The following is a 16,657-nucleotide window of genomic DNA, read 5'->3' as shown; positions in this document are numbered from 1 at the left end:
ACCACATATTTAAGAAATAGCTCTCCCAAAAATAAAAGTGTGTTCACCCTCAGTTCATCCCAGATCAGGATGAGTGTGTGTCTTCATCAGGTTTGTAGAAATGTAGCACTGCATCGGTGTCTCATCAATGGATGCTCTGCAGTGAATGGGTGCCGTCAGAATGAGAGTCTGATAAAAACATCCCAATAATCCACAGCACTCCAGTCCATCAGTGAACATCTGGAGAAGACAAAACCTGAAACACATCCAGCATTAAGATGATTTGAACTCAAACACATAGAGTCTATAATCCAGAATAACACTTCCTCCAGTGAAAAAGTGTTCTGGTCTGAATCAGGAGAGAAATCTGCACAGATCAAGCAGCGTTTAAACAGATCTAAACTGGATTTCGATGTGAGAGACAACAGCAGATGCACTTTTTCACTGGATTATTGTGATGTTTTTATCAGACTCATTCTGACGGCACCCATTCACTGCAGTGATGGTGAGTGGATGTTGATGTGGGTGTGGTCTGCTCCTGTGATGCGTGTAGAAGCGAGCGCTGAAGCTGCAGCAGCACAAACAGAAGGAGGATCTGGAGCGTGAGCAGCGGAGAGAGAGAGAGCAGGAGCGAGAGAGACGCCTCATCGCCAAACCTGCTAAACGCAGCGACGCCGAACCACAGTGAGCGCGCTCAGACTCACAGCTCCGCCCACTGCCCCGAGACTCCGCCCCTGATCCCGAGCCCACAGATGAGCAGAAACACGGAGGAAATGTGTGGAATTCTCTGGTGATTTCATGAATTTATCAGGACTAAATGTGATATTTTATGTTTGGCCCTCAAAGGTACGATGACTCTTCATCATCATCATCATCGGGTGCACTTCTGTTCAGATCAATAATAATAAAATAATAAAACTCTAAATGAAAGTGTTTGTGTCACCATATTCTCCACAAAGAAAAAAAAACTTCTATAATGCTCTTTTAATACAGTTAAACAGATTATAAAACCATTATTATTTTTAAAACCTTTTTTTTCTAACAATCATAAGTTAATTTCGGCATTTACTAAAACATTATTATAATCAAAATTGGATGTGTTAAAGTTTAGTTAATGCTCTGTACACTAACCATAATAAGTGTCTTTTTATTAGCAAACATTAACAAAGATTAATAAAAAATTTAATAACACTTTGCTCATTGTTAGCTCATGTTGTTTAAAACTTAGCAATCAAAAAAAAAAATCATATTTGAATGCTTATGAACTTAATTGCCATCATATTTATTAATGGGACTTTAGTGTTTTTTTAATTATTATTAGAATAAGGAATCCAACAAAGTTATACAAAAATAAATAGTACATAATGAAATAATCCAAAACTATATTCATACAGAATACAGCAAGCTTTTTTTTTTTGCAGTGTTTTTGCTTACAGTTTAATCTTGTGTATGTGATATTTTCCCACATTTACACAAGAAAAATTATCATTTTCATGATGCTGAGTTTTTCTGGTGAAATCAGCAGTATGATATGGAGTGTGTAATCATCTGTCTCCGTGTCAGTGTGAGCGCTGGACTCTAGGTGGCAGCAGAGCATCATGGGATTGATCCTGTGTGTCATTAGGGTGTGTCTCTGTGAGGAAAGCATTAACAGAAATGTTCCAGAAGTGTCATGTGGCAGGTACCGCAGTATTACTGTGTTCTGTACTGTGTTCACATGCGTGTGTGAGACAGCAGCGCTCTGACGCAGACAGACAGGCCTGGCTTCCCGCGGTTTTGAGGGTGACGCGCCCCTCTTTTCCGCGCGGGCGTCTGGATTAAGCTGCTTGGGCCTGAAGGAGAAAAACAAACCCACGGATCCGGAACCACAGACGCTGAGCACATGTGGAGGTGAGACTGGGTAAACAGCACCCGTCCACACATGCTCAGCTCGGCCTCACAACAGGAAGTGATGCGGTCAGCAGGTCACGCTCACGTTAGCTCAGGGCGAGACGCTGCGGTCTGCTGCTGTTATATAATGTGACAGGCGGGGGGTAATTGCTCTGGAATTGGGTGGAGTTTGTGTATTAGACACCAAACCCAAATATAGACTCAAAATTATTTCTTCTCATCTGAAGTAACATCTGCTGACTGAAAGCCTTCAAACACACCAAACTGCTGCTGAACTATGACCAGAACATCAGGTCACTACAGCAACGACCTCTGACCTCTACAGAAAAAGCCTGACCTTGCGTGCTAGTTTCTAAATCAACTAATTGGTTGTTTTCTTATTGAAAGTCTCTCTGAAGTCCTCATACATTACATTCTTCTCCACCATTCTTCTCGCGCGGCTGCACACTATCGGTCAAACTGCTTTTTAGACATTACATCAAGAAAACAGAGCCAAAACCTGGACATTTTAGGCAACTTAGCATGCGTGGTATTAGATGGTAATACCGTGGTTCAGAATTCACATTTGCATGCATGCATTTGGCAGATGCTTCTAATCAATGCAACTTTAATTTCATTTAAGGCAAACATTTCATTGGCTCATGCATAACCTTGGAATAAAACTCATGGTGTGAGTTTCTGAACACTTTATAAAGCTGATTATTATATTCATACATCATGATATTTTACTTATTACTTGGTTTTCCAGGGAGGCAGAGTTATTAGTAAAACTAGGTAGATAGAGAGACATACAGACGTATGGACAGACAGAGACAGATAGAGAAACAGATGAAGGGACTGACGGATGGACAGACAGATAGAGGTGAAAGTGATGGTGTTGATGAGGGTTCTGCCGCAGACGGCTGGATTTATTGTCTTGTTTATGCCGTGAGAGAGTGTGTTTGTGTGAGTGAACCACAGTGAGCTGGTTAACCCTGAACCGCAGCCAGACCTGGAGGAGGAGACGCTTATGCCAGACCTCTATTTATTTGTCAGACTGTCTCTTCCAGAAGCGCTCCATTCTGCACAGACTGGAAAACCTCCGGAAAGTGTTTGTTTACTTGTTCATCATCTCTGAACTGGTCAGCACTGAACCAGATTAATGCTCATACTGTAAGACAGTACTCCCCTACTTCACCAGGGATCCTGCACCCCACATGAAGACACCTGCCTTGTACTTGTGCAATATTCAGGTTTCTGTTCTAGACATCTATGTAATTAAATATGCATTCATTTGCATAGACGTCTAGAACAGAAACCTGAAGATTTTATTGATAATTGTTGTTTGATTTTGTTTTCATATTAGAGTTAAAGGTTTTTTCAGAGGATTTTGGATTTCTCTTTTCATCACTCCAGAAATCAGAAAATAGTTAGCATGTTAGTTAACAAGGTTTGCATGTTACTAGCACGTTTCTAGCATTGCTACCATGTTACTAGCAGCCACTGCTAGTTTACCCAGTTGTATTTCAGCAATGAAATTCACTCAGTGAAAGTCTATGGGATTTTAAGTGGATTTGATAGACTGGTTTACGAAATCCGTAGCCGGATCAGAACTAAACGAGTTCGGTAAAATGATGGCAACCCAAGTCAGACCAGTCTGAAGATATGACCTGAGTTTGGTGTTTGTAGCTTTGAAAGTCTAGGAGGAGATACATTTTAACTAATTTAACTTAATTAGTTCTCAGAAGAAGAAGTTTAAATAGGATTTCAGCAAGTTGGATTTTTCTTGTTTGTCTTGTTTGGTGTCTGTAAGAGAAAATCTCTTTAAAGATAGGGATTGAGATCCAAATCTGCAAACGCTAATAGATAAAGTGCAATAAAACAAACCCTTAAATGTGCATTTTAGATGTTTTCTTTCCAGTAGTCTGAAAGAGGGTGTGTTAGAGAAGCAAAATAGACCTAAACCTCTAAACTGACCAGTGCACAAACACTCTGTTAATCAGCAGTGTCTCGCCTTGACCCTAAACTAAACCTGATATATAAGGCCTTTAATATCCAGTCTCTCTAGAGTTGAGTTCTGACACTGTTGTGTTGTTCTGAGTGTGTCACAGACAGAGCTCACACACACACACACACACGTGTGCAGCCCCGTCCACACGCTACACGTCAGACTCACATGACGAACTCTGTGACCCCTGACGGCTGCGTGTGAAATACGACACACACACGCTGAAGCTCCAGTGTCCCGAACATACAAATGACACACACGTGTTGAAGGTCAGAGTCAAGTTCATCAAAATCAGCACAAATAATGAGCATCAGCAGCTCAACAACAGCTTTCTGTTTCTGTGATTGAGTCTGTAACAGCATCTGTCCACTGTCTTCTGTTCCAGCACACGTTTAGCAGCTCCGCACAGAACCAGCGATCATGACTGAAGAAATCAGAAGACTGATAAATCACTAGATATTAACACTAATCAGCATGAGACATCTTCATTTTGAGTGCTATCAGACTGTATGGTCTGTTCAATTCTATTATTTTCAGGATAAAATCATTAATTAGTCATTCAACAATATAAAGCCATTATTTATTTATATTCATTATAGGCAAACGTGTTACCTTAATTTCTGCACCTTAGCTTATAATAACATATTTAATATACATTATAAAAGTTTGACTCAGTTTTAGTTAATTTTTATTTTCATGACAAAACAAATTAGGGTAAGACTTTAAATATAATGCACAATAAAAGTAGTTTGCATCAAATATGCATCAAATATGCCTTTGTATGAATCAATGTAACGCAGTAATCTAATCATTATTACAACTTTAGAAAGAATAATGCATTAAAACATGACAAACAAACCTTCAAATACTATAATGCTTTTGAAATGTGGTTACAATTATGTATTCGTGAAAAGATATAATGCATTATAATGTACATTATGAATATCTTTCTAATGCATGATTCAGACACTTGTTCTACTGAATCATGTCTGCAGCGAACACAAGACCACTGTATGATTACATTATATTTCTGTGTGTACCGCGGTAAATAAAGCGTAATGTGAATGTGGTCAGTGGGTTTGGGGTCAGGACAGAGTTGGTGTTTTCGCTCTATTTGGGGTTTATGATCAGCACATCCTGCTTACACACTCATAATGACTCGAGCGTCCAGAGACAGAGTCCCAGCTTCGGGTCAGACTGAATCCACGGGTCACAGGGAGGTCACAAACACAAACACAATCTCTCACTCGCCGTCAGGAGATATCTGAGTGTTTATGTGTAGAAAACAAGGAAATATGATTCTACTCTGTGAACTGATTCATTTGATTCAGTTCACTCTATGTCATCACATACCTGATTCTATTATTAAAGCACCCAATAATGATGTTAAACGTGGATGTTTTGCATGTCTAAAGCATATAAAGTGTATAAACTAGTCTTCATCAGCTCACCTTTCTACATAAACACAGAGAAACCATAAAGAGGTTGATTTGGGCCTTCGTTCAAGTGTTGTGTTCACGGTGTTCAGTCCGAATCGAACTGTTTCCTCAGTTCAGTGTCTGTTGAGGAACTGAAGCTGAATCAGTTCGTTCATCAGAATCAGATTCACTGCTGATTCCACTCATTTCAGCCAGTTCAGTAAAGATCTGGTTCAGAAGAATGATTCGTTTGTGAACGAATCACTCCGGATCATTTGTCTGAGACTCTTGATTACAGTAATAATGCTGTACATACAGTAATCATCAGTTTCTCTTCATAAGATCTCAGAATATCATCAGGAGACACTATGATTTATTTGACTCTTAAAGTGACGGTAGCCATTGAGTTGTATATTACGATTCAAAGAGGAGCACAGCTTCAGCTAAAAATCATCTTTATTGTTCAGCTTTATTGTTTATGGTCACCTCAGTCTTGGATGATTTTAGGAAGAGTAAATGAATATCAAATGTTCATTTTAGCGTGATCTGTCCCTTTAAGATGACAGACCCTAAGAATGAAGCTGCTCTGTAGAGATGTTCTCCTGAGGTTCTCAGTTATGTGACACGTCTGAGGCGTGAGTTTACAGCAGCCGGTTTAGTGTGAGCGTCTGAGAGGATGTGTTTAAGAAAAGAAATATGACGGAAACCATAATAACAGGTCTGCTCTCGCTGACCACATAAACACAGACACAGCCTCCAAATGTGTTCCTGACTCACTGCAGAGGAAACTATTCTGCTGTGTGACTCGCATGGAGTATTGTGATGTTGTGATGTATTTCTTCTACAAGAGCAGATGTTCCTTTGAGCTCCACTGAAGAAACAGAGGTTTGGATTGACTTTAATGAACTCTTATCATCATCAGTGTTCCTCGTAATAAATCACACTCAGAAGAAACAGTCAAGCACAACAACGTGTTGCAGGAGCTTCGTTTATTTGCTTGTGCATGCTCAGAACAGTCTCTCCATCCTGATGTTGATATAAACATAGCCTTATAACAGCTGGATTAATAATAAATACAGAGATATAAACAGCAGCGATGCAGACGCAGGCGATGTGAAGCGCTGGAGCCGATCTGAAACACAGACGTCACACGATCAGAACACGACTGAGACTCAGGAGCACGCTGGACATCACACACACATACACACACCTGTGGTCAGGGCAGACGGTTCAGGATGCTCCCGTACACGATGTTGTACAGCCGTTCCTTGGACATGGTTCCGTCTAGTTTCACTGAAACACAAACACATTACAGTCTGAAGAAGCTCAGACACTGAGGAACACCGAGTCTGTTTCCTGTAAGACTCACCGACATCAACCCCGGAGTCTTCCATGATCTGAGTGTGTTTGACATACATGGGCCACACGTGTCCGTCGAACAGACCGGGGGGGTCCGGCACCGAATAGTTCCTTGAACTGAAACACAGAGAGAAGCGTGAGATCAGGTGCATGCTGGGACGTCATCAGACGCAGCGGGAGTCACTCACCTCCTCCTCTTTTTGCACTCTTCGTACGGGATGGAAATGAAGTAGCGTTGGTCGAACACCTCGATCAGAGGTCTGCAGAGAGACACAGCGGTCAGTGACAGCGTGGTCTGATTGGTCAGTCGAGCATGTTAGCATGCGTCGCTCACCCGTAGGTGTAGAGCAGAAACCCTTCCACGATCAGGATGTGAACGCCTCCATCCTCGTCCGGAGCGTGCCGAAGGATCTCCGAGTCCAGAGAGCTGTTGACACCGTGGGATCGCTCGAACTTGACGGGGTTCTGCTGCCAGGCGTGGATGGTGCTCATCATGGCGTCCATGTCCAGAGCGCTGATGACTGTGAAGGGAGACGCACACACACACACACACACACACACTCGTGAGCGCGAGGACACGGAGCGGAGCGCCAGACATGCAGAAACACACCACCATCCCCTGGAGAGGAGCCCGGCTTACCATCGTACTGCTTAAAGCCATCTTCATCAACTTCAATCTCATCTTGGGGCTGAAACATACACCAGTGAGACACTCCAGAACACTGACCTCTGACCTCTGACCTCCTGACCTCTGATGATACTGACCTTGAAGAACTCGTCCTGATGGACCACGCAGCAGTTGGGCAGGTTCTTGACCAGACGGTCCGTCAGTGTTGTTTTACCGCCGTTCGTGACCCTGTGGGGCGGAAACACGCGTGTTATATATTTAACACATACCAATCAACAACACACTTTAAAGGGACAGTTTCAAAAGTGAAAACTCAATGCTCTCAAGTTGATGGTAGCCACTTAACTTTCACAGTATGGAGAAAATTACAGTGGAAGTCAATGGCTACCGCCACCTGTTTGGTTTCCAACATTCTTTAAAATAATATAATTTGTGCTCAACTGAAGAAATAAACTCACCCAGGTTTGGAATAACTTGAGGGAGAGTCAAATACAGGATTTTCATTTTTGGGTGAACTGTCCCTCTAACTGCACATTACACACGTAATAAACTTATTTTTTCACATGTTACTATTGTAACCGCAGCTTTCACCAAAATGCCAGTTACTACTATATCACAAATTAATGAATCTATTAAAACTCTCTGATAACACACCGCGCTAACTGTCATTCTGGTGGGAATACCTGTTACTATGGTGATTGTGTGAAAGCATGAAAGCAGCACGGGGACTGCACGGGCACGAGCACGCGCTCACTCACCCTCCGATCCCGATGATGATCTTCATCCTCGCACTGAGACAGACGCGGGTCGCTGACGGATCGGTGACCGGACGAAGGGAAGTGTGAAAAGAGAAGGTTGAAGGAATCGTCAGCTGCTCGAGTTCTCCATGTTTAGCGGAATGAAAGCTGATCGACGCACGCGATCTTCCTCAGAGAGATGCTTCGGCTCAGACTCTATCGGCTGGTGCGCGCTCATTGGCTATTTAAACGCAGCGGAAAGCGCGGCACAGTGTGGCCTGTCACGTGATATTTTTTTTAAAGTGTGACTCATGATGTTCCAATTTAAGGATGAAGTTATATATATATACACACAAAAAAACGATGTTCAATCTGATTAGTCTAGTTTTTCTTCTTTCTAAATATTTTAGACTTTATTTATTGTTAATTTAATTTGTTTCTTTTAATGGAGACCCTTTTATTTGTAGGTATACTGTGTTCTTAATAAATAAAAAAAGTTTGAAAAACATAAAATACCCCCCCCTCTCTCAGACACACACACACACACACACACCTACACACACACACACGTGATGAGTGTGTACAGTGAATTGAGTGAAATGTTCTGGGAGTTCCGGGTTTTTCCTGTTGTTCCTTATTTGGACTCAGTTTGTGCGCATGCGCGTGGATCAGCACACACTCCTTTACATAGTTAAAATATGATGAATCATAGCTCATAATTATATTCAACTTTGTTGAAATCTTTAGTTTAATAGCATCCAGATGTGTCTTCGATACAAACAAACAGCGCGTATTTGATATACCCAGACATGAGAAACTTAGTTTATTCTTTATTTCTTGTATTTTCTGAAGGAATGTGAGCGTCGCCCCCTGGTGGAGCAGCGCGCTTTAACATCCGCTACAGTTCTGTCGTGTTCGAGTAAATCCTCGCGCGGTCTCTTGCTGTACTTAATTAAAGTTAAAATTGTCTTAAACAAGATTTGAGGTTAACGCGGCGCTTTCAAGTTAGCGATGTCAATACACGAGACTACAAGTCCCGGGATGCACCGCGGCTGAGAGAGCCGGAAGAGGGCGGAGTCACTATCGGCTTTCTGACAGACGCTTTCAGGAAGTGCTCGAGGTGAGGCTTCACATCTTCCCTTTATTTCAACATTTATCGCAAAACTTAATAATTATAAAACTTATGTGTTATTAAAGCGTGTTTTTCCGACTGTAGGTTAGATGTGGTTCTTCAGGTTGTGCTGTACGAGAGCTGCTTTGATTGTTAGCCATGCTAGTTTCCTGCTGCGCGTCTCTGTTTATTAATATTAGATTAATATTAGATGAAGAGAAGTGCTTCATCAATATTTATCAGCTTTTAATGTGTGAAACAGATTTAAACTGTTGCAGTTACATTCCTTCATCAAATAAGCCTGATTCTGTGCTGTGAAACTCAGATTAATCGATTATTTAATGTGGTTTGATGGTTTTGATGAAGATGCTGACTGTCAGAAATTAACTTTTAACTTTATTTAGGCATTTGTTTTCACCAGATATACATATAATATAAATATAATGTTTTAGTCGTGTATTAATGTGAAATTTGGATGCTACTGGAGTTCATTAACACGACATCATCATTCAGTCAGATTTATATGCAAACAGATCAGAGATTTGACCTTAAAACTAGCTCTAGAATAGAGTCTTACTAACTTCATTACATATTAAAGATTGGGAAGTTTTTTTCTGGGCCTTTCTGTCTCTTTCTGTGGCTTTTTTGCCCAGAAACACCTTTCATTTCTGATTCTGAATATCCACATTCCCAGGTTTCAATTTTAATTTCATTTTCTTGTATAATTTTCATGTTTCTCATAAGTGTATTTGAGCAGCACAAATGTATATTATACACATTATTCATTTTATATATATATATATATATATATATATATATATATATGTGTGTGTGTGTGTGTGAGTGTGTGTGTGTGTGTTTGTAAAATAATCTAAATATTAAAAATCAATAAATAAAATAATATATTTGAAAGAAATTATGTAAAACTATAAATTATCATTTTAAAATCTAAAAATAAATAAATAATTTAAATGTGACTAAATACAATAAAATATTTAAAATAAAATGAGTAAAAAATAAAATATGAATTGATATTAATTAAAATAAATACGAGATTAAGAATTATTTGAATGGATGAATTGATGTTTATGGTCAAAAGCTGTCCTTCTAAACGATGGAAGAAAAGGGATCTGTCTTGGAACGTGTGTCTGTTTAACGGTGTGATGGTGTTTCAGGAGGATCCAGCCTCACATGTGTGTGTTCAGACGCTGAGATCAGCTTCCGGCAGACGCTTGTGGCCGTCGAGCGAGAGCACAATAGAACAAAACACACAGGAAGAGAGAAAAGAGAGTCAGACGGAGGAAGTCACTGCAGAAGGAGCATGACAGAGTTCTGGGTGTGTTTCAGCTGCTGCGTCGCCGAACAACCGCAGCCCGTGAGTCTCACACACACACACACACACACACACACACACCTGATGATGATGATGAAGAGGAGACCCAGATCTGTGTGTGTTGGTGTCGAATGTAAGGTGTTTTCCTCATCGTCTCTCTCTCTCTCCGTGTGTGTGTGTGTGTGTGATTGCAGAAGCGGAGGCGGAGGATAGATCGTTCTATGATCGGAGAACCCACAAACTTCGTTCACATGACACACGTGGGCTCCGGAGACATGGGCTCGAGCTCAGGAGCTGTGAGTAACCTTATACTACACTAGACCTCACTGAATCACCAGCAGGACATCAGTGAAGCCTGGTCGACATTTCTGCATTTTATATGTTCATGAATGAGCTGTGTTTGCATGATGACGAATGGATCGCTTCACTTCGTGTGTGTGTAAAGAGCAGATTTGGTTAATAAATGAGCTGTTTGTCTGGGACTCGGAGCGCTCCTGATGTGTCTGGTGTGTGTCGTCAGGTGGACTCGGTGCAGACGCAGATGAAGTCTAAAGGAGGTTATGGGAACGGCACACCGGCGAGCGTCCAGGGCTGACCGGGTGACGTCCAGCACAGAGAGAGTCCACAAGCCTCTCACATCTAGTTTAAGCTCCTGGGACCCAGGAAGAGGACGTTAGATTTCAAGGACTTCCTCGGAGAACCTGCACGTCACAGTTTTAGTCTGGATGTCCTGAGCACAGTCGATCAGAAACACTCTCTCTCCTGCTGACATTAGTAAAGTGATCAAATTCAACACCCTTTCTGTCTTAAATCAACACGTCAGGAAGATATGATGGGCTTTTCAGATCAGAATATGACTTGATTTCATGGTGTGCACTGCAGAGGACAGCAGGACTAAACCTGTGTTTATCAGCCGTTCCACTAATGAACAGAGATTAATCATATTTCAATATTCCTATCAAATATTCAATGTTGTTATGAAAATCTCGCCATTATTAGACTTCGTTTTTCTTTACATGTTGCCACAAGAACAAATGAGATGCAGTTTATAGATAGATTGGAAAGCTATAATGTTTATACTGAATAAAGCGAAAGGCATTCTCTTGTGTCTTTCAGAAGCGTCTTTATACAGAGTCCTGAAACCTAAACATTTGTTGGTGATTAAAAAGCTTGTAATTTCCCTGGAGTCCTGCTGTCCTCTACAGAACACATCACATATGAACAAATGATCATTCATCAAAATTGTTATTTCTTAGTTTTTTTCTTATTCTCTAAAAATATTCAATTCACAAAACGTGTTTTTTTCTGGGTCTCAGGAGTTTAAGGCCATATATTTAGTTTTCTCACATTTAGCTCAAATTTAAGGTCTTGGCTCAAATAAAGAAAAGTTATAATTTTTCAAATGAAAATAAATCTATTTTCTTGCCATTTTTTTTTTAAAACAATGTTTATATGGCTGAAAAGTGAGATTTATTATCTATATTTGACCTGTAAAGTTGTTTAAATCTTTCTTTTTTGTCATTTTATGGTTTAATGCGATCCGTTGCTCTCCCTGCGCTCATACGATATCATTTTATAGTTTATTTTATGAGCTCCAGCTGATAGCGTGCTGTAGATCGTGTGTTTGTGACAGTGATTTCTGATCTGGATCAGGTCACAGATTCAGAGCTGAATTCATCAGATCAGATCAGATCAGGTATTGCTCATTAATGTTAGTGATTCAGATCAGAAGTCACAGGTCACAGCATCAGATCAGACGGGTGTTCTTCCCAAGGATCCCACGCTTGTAGATATTTGTCCAATGCTACTCTTTTACTGCTTTATCGTCCTCTCACAGTAGAGATTGATCTGAATGTCTGTCAAGTGCATGATTGTGAATGTGAGGATCAAAATTCTGATTGGGTTTCTTCCATGGGTCTGTATTTATTTCATGGTTTAATGGTGGCTGGGCCACATGAGATACACAGATACACAGATTCAGCTCTGTAATAACTGCTTTTGTAACTTTTGTACCTTTCCAATGTTCGCTGGAAGTTGGAATATCTTTTTTTGTAATCTTTTAAATGTGCTGTGTTTGTGGTAAACTTGAAATGTGCATCTTACTGTAATATTTGTGCAATGCTTGTACAGGATGCATTGACAGGAAAGTATTTTTGTACAAATCGTTTCATTCTGATGCCTGAATAAAATGTCATCCTTGTAACACACTGTGTTTGTAGTGTTTGTGTGTGTGTGTGTGTGAGAGAGAAAGTGTGTGAGAGAGAGTGAGAATGTGTGTGTGTGTGTGAGAGAGAGTGAGAATGTGTGTGTGTGTGTGTGTGTGAGAGAGAGTGAGAATGTGTGTGTGTGTGTGAGAGAGAGAGAGTGAGAATGTGTGTGTGTGTGTGTGTGTATAAAAACTATATGAAAAAAGTTTTCAAAATTTAATTGAATTTCATATATTAAATATGTATAATATCAATTGAAGAGACTGCAAAAATGTTGCATGTATTTGTATTTTTTAATTGAGAATATAATTTTTAAAAAGAAGTCAAAATACAGTCACAATACTAGAAGAAAAAATATAAAAAGGGGGAATATTACAAAAAAAAATCACATCAAATGAATAAAAATTTAATCTACAAAGTCAAATAGCTTTTAAAGCCTTCTTTTTGAAGATGGTCCAAAAATACTGCTGTAAGTCAGAAAGCAGAACACATAAAAGTAGTTTCTGCCTTAAAAATGTGCGCTTATGTAGATAATAGTTTGTAAAGTTGAACTTTGTTTCGATTTGTTGACGTAGAGCGTGACGCGTGACGCGAGCAGTCATGTGACCGAGCGGCAGAACACGGAAGAGGAAGCGAAAGCATTTACCGTCACCATAAACATGACAAGCGAAACCTAGAAAGTAAGCTAATTGTTTAAAATCACCAGTTTTAAGTTAAATTAGATTGCAGAAAGTCGTCGGAAAACGCTTTGTGTCGGACAGCAATGGCAGTAAACGTGCTGTCGTTCCTCCTGCTGATGTGGTTTGGCTGTCAGGTAACTAACGCGCTGAAAATAACTGAGTAAGAGCTGAAGATTCGCGAATCAGTGAATCATCTTCTGTGTTTCTGCTCTTAGGTCGACGGTCAGCTGGCGATTCTGCACGCGTCTAATGGATCCACAGTCAGAGAATACTGTCTGGTGTACAACTCAACCTGGAGCAACATCTCAGACCGCCTGAGTGCAGCTGTGAGAGAAAACACACACACACACACACACACACACACTCTCTCACACTCAGACACACACAGTCTTATTGCTATGACGATGATCAGATGGGAATATTTGAAGCTGTTTTCACGCAGAGAGCGGCGCTCATGGTGTAAGCTTGTGTTTGAAACAGCTTCACAAACGCTCTACACAGCAGGTTACATTTCTGTGTCACTAACATGAAATACTAATAACGACAGTATAGAGGTCAAAGTTCATAATCTGATATAGCTGCGGCCGCAGTCAGAATGAGAAGCTGACCTTTGGAACACATTACGCTTCAAATAAAGATTGAAGACCGATATATTACATGATGACCGTAGAGTGACCAGTGAGTGTTGAAATACACTTCATTCAATCAAGAGACTCGTTCAAACATGACTGAATCAAGTTCAAGAAATATATATATATATAATTTCTAATAGGCTAATTTATAACATTTTAGACTAATTTATAACAATAAATAAAACATAAAAAAAACCCTAAGTGAATCAGCCTGTATTGTTTAGTTTTTGTTTAATGTCATGTTTTCAGAATCATGGGAGAACCTTGATCTCGATTCTAAAAATCTGTTATCCAGAGTCATAGCTTAATAATTAATATCTGGCATCTAACTAATAACCTACCATCATTACTGTTTCTAATAGCCTATTAAAGACTAGGATGAGCAACCTTACAGACTTTATCTGGAACAACAAGGATTTACTACATTTACAGGTGCATCTCAATAAATGAGAATGTCGAGGAAAAGTTCATTTATTTCAGTAACTCAACTCAAACTGTGAAACTTGTGTATTAAATCAGTTCAGCACACACAGACTGAAATACTTTAAGTCTTTGGTTCTTTTAATTGTGATGATTTTGGCTCACATTTAACAAAAACCCACCAATTCACGATCTCAACAAATCAGAATACTTCATAAGACCAATAAAAAAATTTAAGAAATTGTGAATTGTTGGCGTTCTGGAAAGTGTGTTCATTCACTGTACGTGCGCTCAATACTTTTCCACAACATTCTGATTTATTGAGATGCACCTGTATAATGCAGTCAAATGCTGCTTCTCATCCAGTGTGTGAAGTTCTGCAAACACACACACGCACGCACGCACACACACACACACACACACACACACACTGTATTTGTTTAGGCAGGAGGATCTCACTGAGACTTCACCATCTCTTCTTCCAGGGAGACCTGGTCAAGAGTTTCATACAAACATAACTAAAAGAGGAAAACTCAAGGGACTCGAACACAGCAACTGATTAAAAAAATAAGATCAGGAAGAACACAAGATTTCTTTACAACATTTGGCTAAAGACAAGTACACAGGGATGGTAGTGTCTCAAGTTTGACGAGAGTTTGCAGATCATTCCAAGCCCAGGGGGCAGAGAAAGTAAAAGCACATTTTCCAAACTCCAAACATACTTCTGGAACTTTTAACTTAATGTACTGTTGAGATCTAGTATGGTAACTATTTGTATAAAAAATGAGGAAATATTAGCAGGCAACTTACCTAAAAGTGCCTTAACCATGAACATATGCATATACAGCTTCCTCCTGTGATGAAGTCCATGCCAATGATTCATGAAGGAGACCATTCAGAGTATGTGAATCTGCTGCATGACTGTGTGTGTGTGTGTGTGTGTGGTGTGTGTGTGTGTGTGCGCAGGTGGCCTATCCGCTGCTGAACCTGACCTCCAGTCAGCTGTGTGTGAGGGGTCAGCAGGACTCTCTGGAGGGTCAGGCTGTGGTGGTGACGAGGGGCAGCTGTGATTTCGGTCAGAAGGCTCTGGTCGCTCAGGATCTGGGTGCGTCTGTGCTTCTGATCGCCAGCATCAAGAGTATGTTGACGCCTACGGTAAACAACTCTGTGTTCAGTAAGATGAAGATTCCTGTGGCCCTGGTGAGACACCGGGACGTCCTGGACGCGCTGCAGGTGAAGATGAAGTCACTCCTCCTTCTGCACTTCACACTGGAGCCAACGTTTCAGAGCAGCTTCACTGAGAGAAACAGGAAAATAACAGTGTTAGAGTTTTCAGATTGATTGATTTGCTTCAGTTCAGGGACGATTCTCTAAAGTTCAGGGACGATTCGTTTCAGTTCAGGGACGAGGACGATTCGTTTCAGTTCAGGGATGATTCGCTTCAGTTCAGGGACGATTTGCTTCAGTTCAGGGACGATTTGCTTCAGTTCAGGGACGATTCTCTACAGTTCAGGGACGATTCGTTTCAGTTCAGGGACGAGGACGATTCGTTTCAGTTCAGGGATGATTCGCTTCAGTTCAGGGACGATTTGCTTCAGTTCAGGGACGATTTGCTTCAGTTCAGGGACGATTCTCTACAGTTCAGGGACGATTCGTTTCAGTTCAGGGACGAGGATGATTTGCTTCAGTTCAGGGACGATTCGCTTCAGTTCAGGGACGATTCTCTACAGTTCAGGGACGATTCGTTTCAGTTCAGGGATGATTCGCTTCAGTTCAGGGATGATTCGCTTCAGTTCAGGGACGATTCGCTTCAGTTCAGGGACGATTCGCTTCAGTTCAGGGACGATTCAGTTCAGTTCAGGGACGATTCTCTACAGTTCAGGGACGATTCGTTTCAGTTCAGGGACGATTCGCTTCAGTTCAGGGATGATTCGCTTCAGTTCAGGGACGATTCAGTTCAGTTCAGGGATGATTCGCTTCAGTTCAGGGACGATCCGCTTCAGTTCAGGGACGATTCGTTTCAGTTCAGGGACGATTCGCTTCAGTTCAGGGACGATCCGCTTCAGTTCAGGGACGATTCGCTTCAGTTCAGGGACGATCCGCTTCAGTTCAGGGACGATTCGCTTCAGTTCAGGGACGATCCGCTTCAGTTCAGGGACGATTCTCTACAGTTCAGGGACGATTCTCTACAGTTCAGGGACGATTCTCTACAGTTCAGGGACGATCCGCTTCAGTTCAGGGACGATTCTCTACAGTTCAGGGACGATTCTCTACAG

At 40.9% G+C, this 16,657-nt stretch overlaps 4 protein-coding genes across 5 annotated transcripts in view; 3 read left to right on the top strand and 1 right to left on the bottom strand.

Moving 5' to 3' along the window:
• The window catches only part of LOC128021954 (biogenesis of lysosome-related organelles complex 1 subunit 6-like), a 2,350-nt gene extending 1,441 nt beyond the window's left edge, over positions 1-909 (top strand). Inside the window, exon 5 of the mRNA XM_052609062.1 lies at positions 533-909. Coding sequence (XP_052465022.1) covers positions 533-667 — 135 coding nt within the window. The 3' untranslated portion in view covers positions 668-909. The remainder of the gene's footprint in view (positions 1-532) is intronic.
• Positions 910-6,246: 5,337 nt separating this feature from the next.
• On the bottom strand, positions 6,247-8,245 carry LOC128021931 (nicotinamide riboside kinase 2-like). 2 transcript variants are annotated; one of them, XM_052609030.1, is made up of 8 exons: positions 8,020-8,244; positions 7,399-7,489; positions 7,274-7,322; positions 6,968-7,154; positions 6,822-6,893; positions 6,644-6,750; positions 6,485-6,567; positions 6,247-6,406 (listed from the first exon to the last, which is right to left on the bottom strand). In XM_052609030.1, exons 1-7 carry the CDS (start codon positions 8,043-8,045, stop codon positions 6,491-6,493), a joined length of 609 nt encoding a protein of 202 aa, XP_052464990.1. In that variant the 5' UTR covers positions 8,046-8,244; the 3' UTR covers positions 6,247-6,406; positions 6,485-6,490. The 2 variants fall into 2 exon arrangements, with proteins under 2 accessions (XP_052464990.1, XP_052464999.1); XM_052609039.1 differs by lacking the exon at positions 7,274-7,322 and having other exon boundaries at positions 8,020-8,245.
• A 723-nt stretch (positions 8,246-8,968) lies between these two features.
• Positions 8,969-12,645, top strand: LOC128021944 (CDC42 small effector protein 2-like). Its single transcript, XM_052609050.1, has 4 exons — positions 8,969-9,118; positions 10,285-10,484; positions 10,637-10,738; positions 10,963-12,645. The coding sequence occupies exons 2-4, from the start codon at positions 10,431-10,433 to the stop codon at positions 11,035-11,037; spliced, it is 231 nt and encodes a 76-aa protein (XP_052465010.1). The 5' UTR covers positions 8,969-9,118; positions 10,285-10,430; the 3' UTR covers positions 11,038-12,645.
• A 600-nt stretch (positions 12,646-13,245) lies between these two features.
• LOC128021921 (signal peptide peptidase-like 2A) lies at positions 13,246-15,737 on the top strand. Its single transcript, XM_052609019.1, has 3 exons — positions 13,246-13,463; positions 13,545-13,655; positions 15,348-15,737. Exons 1-3 carry the CDS (start codon positions 13,413-13,415, stop codon positions 15,720-15,722), a joined length of 537 nt encoding a protein of 178 aa, XP_052464979.1. The 5' UTR covers positions 13,246-13,412; the 3' UTR covers positions 15,723-15,737.
• The last annotated feature ends 920 nt before the right edge of the window (positions 15,738-16,657 follow it).

The sequence above is a fragment of the Carassius gibelio genome, chromosome A2, assembly GCF_023724105.1.
Source record: "Carassius gibelio isolate Cgi1373 ecotype wild population from Czech Republic chromosome A2, carGib1.2-hapl.c, whole genome shotgun sequence".
Lineage (NCBI taxonomy): Eukaryota > Metazoa > Chordata > Actinopteri > Cypriniformes > Cyprinidae > Carassius > Carassius gibelio.
The sequence above is the reverse complement of the archived record's forward strand: the minus strand, read 5'-3'. Positions and strand labels throughout refer to the sequence as shown.